At 47.2% G+C, this 7,643-nt stretch overlaps 1 protein-coding gene across 3 annotated transcripts; it reads left to right on the top strand.

Annotated features, from left to right (window-relative positions):
• Positions 1 to 4,361, top strand: FANCE (FA complementation group E). Of its 3 annotated transcripts, none has more exons than XM_075614056.1 (11): positions 1 to 154; positions 243 to 445; positions 865 to 1,366; positions 1,608 to 1,658; positions 1,760 to 1,822; positions 1,900 to 2,043; positions 2,310 to 2,433; positions 2,624 to 2,699; positions 3,107 to 3,173; positions 3,305 to 3,430; positions 3,519 to 4,361. In XM_075614056.1, exons 2-11 carry the CDS (start codon positions 249 to 251, stop codon positions 3,627 to 3,629), a joined length of 1,461 nt encoding a protein of 486 aa, XP_075470171.1. In that variant the 5' UTR covers positions 1 to 154; positions 243 to 248; the 3' UTR covers positions 3,630 to 4,361. The 3 variants fall into 3 exon arrangements, with proteins under 3 accessions (XP_075470171.1, XP_075470172.1, XP_075470170.1); XM_075614057.1 differs by having other exon boundaries at positions 14 to 127; XM_075614055.1 differs by having other exon boundaries at positions 20 to 162.
• Positions 4,362 to 7,643: the final 3,282 nt, after the last annotated feature.

Genomic DNA, 7,643 nt, shown 5'->3' with positions numbered 1-7,643 from the left:
GGCGGAAGGGAGGTTATTGAGACTCAAGTACTGGCGGAAGTGTGTTCAGGGGCGGGAATTTGGCTGCTCGGAGAGCGGTATACATGCTTTATATACAGTGCATGGAGACAGAGGATTACGTAGTCGGGTATAGGTGGCGCCCTATCAACTCAATGTATGGAGGTAGTCTCAACATTACACTGGCTGCGGTCTTGCAGTTCAAAGACTGCCTCGTGATGCCCTCTGTCCCCCTTTTTTTGTAGGCTCTCATGCAAGGCCACCAGATCCGTGGCTGTGATGGAGCCCCCCGCCTTCTCTTGCAGACCCTGGCCTCTGGTCCCCATGGGCCCCTGGCTGCCCTTAGGGTCCTGCAGAGCCTCCCGGGACCATTCCCTTGGAGGAGCCTGACAGAGATGCTGTGCATGGAGGAGCCTATCTTGGATGGACCTGCGGGAAAGCTGACCCTGTGAGGGGAGGGGGGCAGGGATAACATTCTGATGGGTGGATAGTTCCTGATGAATAATTATTGGGGAGGGAGATTAATTCTTGGCACATGGACTGAGAGTATTTGGAGGATACAGAGAGGAACAATGTGTTGGAGCTGAGAGAGGAGCTAGTGGGGGGAGAAAGTGTTAGGAACAAGTGAGGGAGAGGGCTGAACTGTGTCCTCTTTTCTAACCTATTTTTTTCTCTCCATTTTCCCCAACTCTCATCCTCTTTCTACCACTTTGTATCTTTCCTATTCCTTCCTCCCTTATTTTCTCACCCTTTACTCACTTGGTCTTTATCTCTTCCCCTCGCACACATTTAACAATCTCTTTTTTTCACGGTCCTCCCGTCTTGCTCTCACCATCTCCCTTACACTCTTTCTTACTTCCCTTCCAGAAAACCTACCCTCCTCCTCCTCCCATTACTTGTTCAGAGGAACCTCTTTAGCTTCCTGAGCTTCGCGATGCCCCATGTGCCTACACCCTGCCTACGTCTCCTGGCTGGGGCTGTCAGCGGGGTGGGGGATTCCTCAGACCCCTGGCTGCTCGCCCTCAGCAGGCAGCTGCTAACTGAAACTGAGATGCAGACACCCACCCCCAGCACACTGGTGACAGAGAGCTTGCAGATACTCTGCAGGGGGCTCTGCTGGCCTGGGAGGCGGGACACCCGACTAGGCTGGTGCACACCGTCTCCTACCCACACCACTCTACTACGCAAGCGCAAGTTGGCAAGTGAGGGTGAGACTCTTCCTCTTGCAGAGGGAGGCCCCCATGTGAAGAGGGTCTGCACTGAGGGACTCGGCATAGACTCCCCAAGTGTGGGAACCCTTCTGGAAGAGCTGAAAGAGGGAACGGAAGGAGAAGAGGGGGCGAGAGAGGAGCTGCCTGAGCACCTCAAGGTACCATAGTGTGGGGAAGGACAGTCTCACTGATTGAAATGTGGTCTTGCTCATGTGAAGGCGATCTCACTCATTGGAAGGTGGTTTCACTGAAGGGCATTTCACTCAATGGGAAACCACTCATATGTCCTGGAAATAAGACCTCTAGAACTGAGTATGCAGGATGATGTCCGTTTCAGTGGCCCCTGTGCCCCACATGTGGGATGCCACCCACTCTCACACTCGTGTGGTCTTCCCTTAGGTCTACATCCCAAGGCTCAAGGAGCTTCTGCAAGGTGACCTGGATTCAGAGGTAAGGGATGGGGGCGGCCAGGGGGGAGAGACAGTGTGTTGGATGAAGGCGGCATGGCCTCCATGTGATGTCACAGTAACTGTTTCACACCTCTCTTCCAGTCATGGGATGAGTCTTCTCAGGCAGATCTGCAGGGGCTGTGTGAGTCATGTGACCCAGTCCAGGTGTGTAAAGGGGAGGTACTATGATGTAGTGGGGGGTGTCATGTGGTTGCTCTCTCCTACTCCCTGTTTCTCTCTAGCTGCAGTCTCTCTTCTTCATGCTGGGTGTCTCGCAGCTCCCCCCGCAGTCTCTTTTGCAGCTCTGCAGCCGCCTGAACGCTCTCTCCCCAGATCTCAGCTATGCTCATTCCGTAGCGTTGGCCAACAGCCTTTTCCTGGAACAGGTAAGTGACAGCAGTGCTCTACATCTTGGTGGTCTCTTGATACAGCTCTCTAGAAACTTCATGCGTTAACTGTCAATGCAGTGCTGTCTCTCGCTGAAACTTTCTGTTGGTTGACTCTAACAGCTTATCTGATACTTTCTCACCCTCTGTGACTCGCTCTCTTTCTCCCTCACTCTTTCTCTTTTTTCCCCATACATCACTCTCTCGCTGTATGTCTCGCTTTCTCTCTCTCTCTTGCTCACACTCTCATGCGCTGTCTCTCCCAGGTGCTCTCACTCTCGTCGCCGGCCCCCCGCCCTCTCCTCGCCGCTCTCTCTCTGTTTTGTATGAAGTACGCCCGCTCTGCATGCTGCGCTCTCATAGGCCCATTACTACACGGAGCAGAGACAGGTACCTAGAATCCTCTGAAACTATGCGCATCACTGACTGCCTAACAGGTCCAGAGGAGGCAGAGCCATTTTTCTGTGTCTGTTTTTGTCTGACTATTTTATTTTTTTAAATTTTTTATTACGCCTCTTTCTCTCTGTAAAAGCATCTGGTTGTCTGTCAGTCTATCTGACTGTCTCTGATTCTGTCTCAGGCTCTGCACACACAGATTTTCTTTGTCGGATGGTCTCTGAGTGTCTTCAGTCTGAACAGCTGTCTCTCGTTTTCAGGTACGTAAGTTTGTCTGTTTGTGCGCGTGCTACACTGTAGAAGAACAATACCAGAACAAAATCTTCATGAAAAGGATTTTTAGAATATAAAAAGACACATTATAAAACAGCACATATAGAAGTGCTAAATAATGTCTTTTTATATACTAAAAATCCTTTTCATGAAAATTTTTACGCTGGTATTGTTCTTCTACCATTATTCTCTTTGATGCTCTGAGCCACCATTTTTACTAGCTGCACTTTTCACGTGTTGAGCTTCATGCTCCTAGCAATAATCAAATATCTTCCTAACTGCAAAATTTTATAATTATTAACACATCCTTCATTGTCACATATCACAATATAATTTTGAACGCACTTTTTTGTTTGTTTTTTTTTAACGCGTGCGTGTACTCTTCTCCCCGCAGTCCTGTCCTAGAGGTGCCGTGCTGTGAGGGATCAATCACTGTCCTGCACACACTGCTGGAGAGACAGGTCAGACTGTGTGTGTGCATAGATAGATCGATAAATAGACAGACATACATGCTGACAGAAATGTACAAAGCGATGTATCCATAACAAATATATGTATCCCCCTCTCTCCTCTTTTCCTCTCACTCTCTCAGGCGGTCCCGTCTCGCTCAGAGTTTAACCTCCTGCTTCTCTCTCTATGTCACTCTGTGGAAAACTTCTCCAAATCTGTGAAGTTCTCCAAACTGCTGCTGACCATCATGACTAGGAACCAGCACCTGGTAAGAGGAGAGGTTAAAAGGAGGGGTTGCTATAGGGGCACATGGGGCAGTTCTAGCGATACAAACGGAGTTGTCTTGTTTTCTTCAGGTTCTGCCGTCTCATTTTGGGCCTCTAATTAACGCTGTCAACTCCAACGAAACCTTTCTGAAGAAGTCCTTGCAGGGCGCTCTAAAGAAGATGCAGAAGAACATTGCGTGACAGCCTCCTACACAAATCTGCCCGTCTTCCACCCTCACCATAGAGTACTGTTAACAAAACAGCACTTGCTTTATCTTGCCAATGCAATGTAGAGAATAGGGTTTGATGCTTGTTAACTGACTGCCACTCATCACCTCCGTTATCTGAGCAGTAACCGTAAAGATAGTCGCAGCACTCGCCATTTAAATCTTTGAAACAGCTTTATTAGAACATAACCCCAATAATAAAATAAGCAAAAATAGACATACCCCGTGGTCATACACATGTGACGTGGACTGGGCTTGCTCCTCTGACCTATGTGCATCTTCGAATGCTCCCTGTGGATATAATGCTGGCATCTTGCTCCTGTACATGTCTTGCTCTTTAAAAAAAACGCTGTTTCTAGTGTTAAACACGATTTTCTTAATCTCTAGCTCCTGCGGTAACCATGGTAACCTTTAGAGCAATGAGCTCGGGGGAGATCTTATTTTAACCTCCAGGACGCTTAATATTGCAAACGCGTATATATATCCTGAATGAAGCTTCAGATTGAAAAAATAAATGCAGCTTTGGAAAGCGCAGAAAGAGAAAATGCTGAAAACCCTGACTATCGGCACGCATTGTTGCTTTAGTGCAGACTCCGTCTGGTATTTGATGTCAGCAGAGGAACATGATGCAGCAGCAGCACGTCCAGTTCATCAAGTGTCAAATACGAATGTCCCATTGCTTAGAAATATACTAAACCAAACAGTATTAGCCAGCATATCATTTGTGTGTGTGTGTGTATATGTATATGTATGTGTGTGTGTGTGTGTGTGTGTGTGTGTGTGTGTATATATATATATATATATATATATATAGTTATACGTTACCGTTCCAAGGATTGGTAAACAAGAGACAGCACTCAATGTTGAAAATCAAAGTGTATTGATTTTCAACATTGAGTGCTGTCTCTTGTTTACCAATCCTTGGAACGGTAACGTATAACTACATTCTCTATATGGGACGTGCACCTGTGGCTTACCAGCACCTATTGGAGTGCCAACTGCCTTATCTGACTATATATATATATCCTACACCTCTAGTCAGGCTGCCGACGGATGTCCTGGGACCCAGGACTGCAGTTTCGACTGGGCCCCTGCACGGGAGACCAGGCAGTTTACACCTTTTTTAAACCAGAATCATTCATTGAGCAAAACAGGTAATTTAATAAATTGTAGTTTATTCACTTAAATATAACAAGAGACAGGGTGCCCAATGCTACATCCCATTGACAAAACATATATGGTAAAAAGTATAAAGTAAAATACTTCAATAATAATAAATACTTGGTTATTTAGTTAACCCTTTGGCCAAAGCGTCATAAGCCTGCATACCAACGCCAAGGTATAACCAAATTAATGCAGGTCCTACACTACACTGAACACTTCCTTTTACCTCTGTAAGAGGGGAAGAACTATCATAGGTCCTGTGCTTGCAGCAAATGAAAAAGACCTCCCAAGTTAAAAAGGTGAGGAGTGAGTTCTGGGGGAGGTGCCACCAGCATCCAAACAACTGCTACCAGTCAGAAATTGATTAACACACATTCCCAGCTAGCTCAAACTCCCACCCCAGGACATGCATTAATTTGGTTATACCTTGGCTTTGGTATACAGGCTTATGACGCTTTGGCCAAAGGGTTAACTAAATAACCAAGTATTTATTATTATTGAAGTATTTTACTTTATACTTTTTACCATATATGTTTTGTCAATGGGATGTAACATTGGGCACCCCCTGTCTCTTGTTATATACAATTGCCACGCTCAGTAGCTCTCTTGTTGACTTAAATATATATTCATGATGTGGTGGGTGTAAGAGTTTGAGCTAGCTGGTAATGTGTGTTATTCACTTAAATAGTCATACACACAGTGGAACACAAACTACAGGCAAAAAGACATGCTTACTTGGGAACTGGGGTTAAAAGCTAGACTTTCCTAGTTGCAGGGAATCTTAAATAAGGATTTTCCCCTGACCGGGACTTAGCCCGCAATGCCTTGAAACTAAAATCAATCTGCAGTTCCAGACGCCACCTCTCCCCAGAGTACTGGAATTTACTTGCTGGACACACTGCTTAGAATCTGGAGACACTCTGAGTGCGGTAGGCCCCTTTATAGATTACCGTGTCCTATGTTTTAACATGGACTCAAAGCATGAGAATATTTCTCACCAGTCAATCAGAACAGGGCTCATCTGGCTGATGATGTCAGGGAAAGGGGCATGGCTATGTGCGGGGAAGGCTCCGCAGAGTCTGAGGGAACCAAAATGGCTGTTGGGCCATTTGGTAGCAAGGAAGGGCAGAGGAAACGGCTCTGACATCCTGGGTCCCCTTTGAGGCCAGATGGTTAGGGAGATATCCTGGCTCCTATGCAAATGCTTAGGCTGACTGCATGGATTTTTATACATACAGTATAATACCCTATGAACCATACTTTAATCTATATATAATATATATATAAAAGTCAAAATCTGTTTGTGGGTTTGTTTGTGCGCGCTCTCATTGGCTGTCAAGCTCTCCCATTGGCTGACTGCGGAACGGGCCTTGGCTGTCATTGGCTCTCGTTGCCTGACTACAGGGCGGGCCTTGGCTCTCGTGGTCTCTGAGTGCAAGGCAGGGTGACGTCATTATATACACAGCCAGTCTCCGCCAGGGCTCCGTGGAGCAGTCCCAGGGGTTCCGCCTGGCCGCCCGCACTCACTGCTGCCCCTGGCTCTCCCCTCAAAAAGCAACCATACGTGGGAGAGAAATCTCTGTGTAGTCATCTGCGAGGGTGAGGGGGGGTCCTAAGTAGGCAGGGTACATCTGCACAGCTTGTAGCCACCACCAGCTCCTGTCAAGAGTTGGCGCCAAAAAACTCAATCAGTGCCTCCACGTCCTCTGCTTTATCATGGAACAGTTGCCAGCACTTTGAAATGCAGCTAGCTGGATCGCAGGGACGCCCAGGACTCCGTGTACACACACCCAGAACGCAATGACGTCACCAACCCTACGCGTTTCGTCACACAAGGGCGACGAGAATGACCGTGAGACAAGTCTTCGCTAGTGATCCTATTCAGGAGAGGCAGTGACTGACTCCCACAGCAAACAACTTGCTCTGGGAAGATGGGCTACCGTGGGGAGGAGAGGGGGGAGAGAGGCTGATCCGTGGTGTCGGCAGAGAGGAGGATAGCTGCTGTTTCTGACCTTTGCATGTGAGCTACGGGGGGAGGAGATGCTGCTTCTGCTTGCATGTGTGTGACTGTGTGTGTGTGAGAGAGTGTGTGTTTGTGTGTGAGGGGGAACAGAGCTGTGAAGGGGGGGGGGTGGAGCTGTGAAGGGGGGGGTCACATTCATGTGCAGGGGGAGGACCGGATTGCTGTGAACGGGGGAGAAAGAGAGGGGGGAGCGGAGACAGGGGGAGCAGGACAATTGCATCCCGGGCAACACCAGGTATATCAGCTAGTAATAAATAAAAACGTTGGTAAATAAAATATTTATTAACATCATATATATATATATATATATACACACACATACATACATACACACATACATATACATACATTTTAGCTGCGGTAACGGCGCAAAATCTTTATTTTCCCCATGTTCCCCTGTCGGCCGCCTCCATGCTCACTGCCGTGCGCGCGCGGTCCTATTATAGGAATGCTGACTAACCACAGCCAACTATAACTGCCACGCGCGCGCACGGCGCAGCAAGCGCGCCCTCTATAGAACAGCCCTAAAATGGCAGTCTGACAAAAAAGGACAGATCTCAGCAAACAGAAGAAGGTCGTCGTCGTCCTCTCCCCACCAAGTAGGGGGAGTAAAGAAACCCAATTAGCATGCACTCTTAGATCAATTGTGTAAGGTCAATATAGGACTCAGGGATGTGCCAACATCACTATGGTGAGTATAGTATAAATGTAGATTTGTATATGCTCTATGAGGAGTTGTATAGCGCTTAGTGAATTAGTTAAAATAATTTGAATCATCCAAAAAATAATACAAGTAAATGG

This window comes from Ascaphus truei, chromosome 9, assembly GCF_040206685.1.
Source record: "Ascaphus truei isolate aAscTru1 chromosome 9, aAscTru1.hap1, whole genome shotgun sequence".
Classification (NCBI taxonomy): domain Eukaryota; kingdom Metazoa; phylum Chordata; class Amphibia; order Anura; family Ascaphidae; genus Ascaphus; species Ascaphus truei.
The sequence above is the reverse complement of the archived record's forward strand: the minus strand, read 5'-3'. Positions and strand labels throughout refer to the sequence as shown.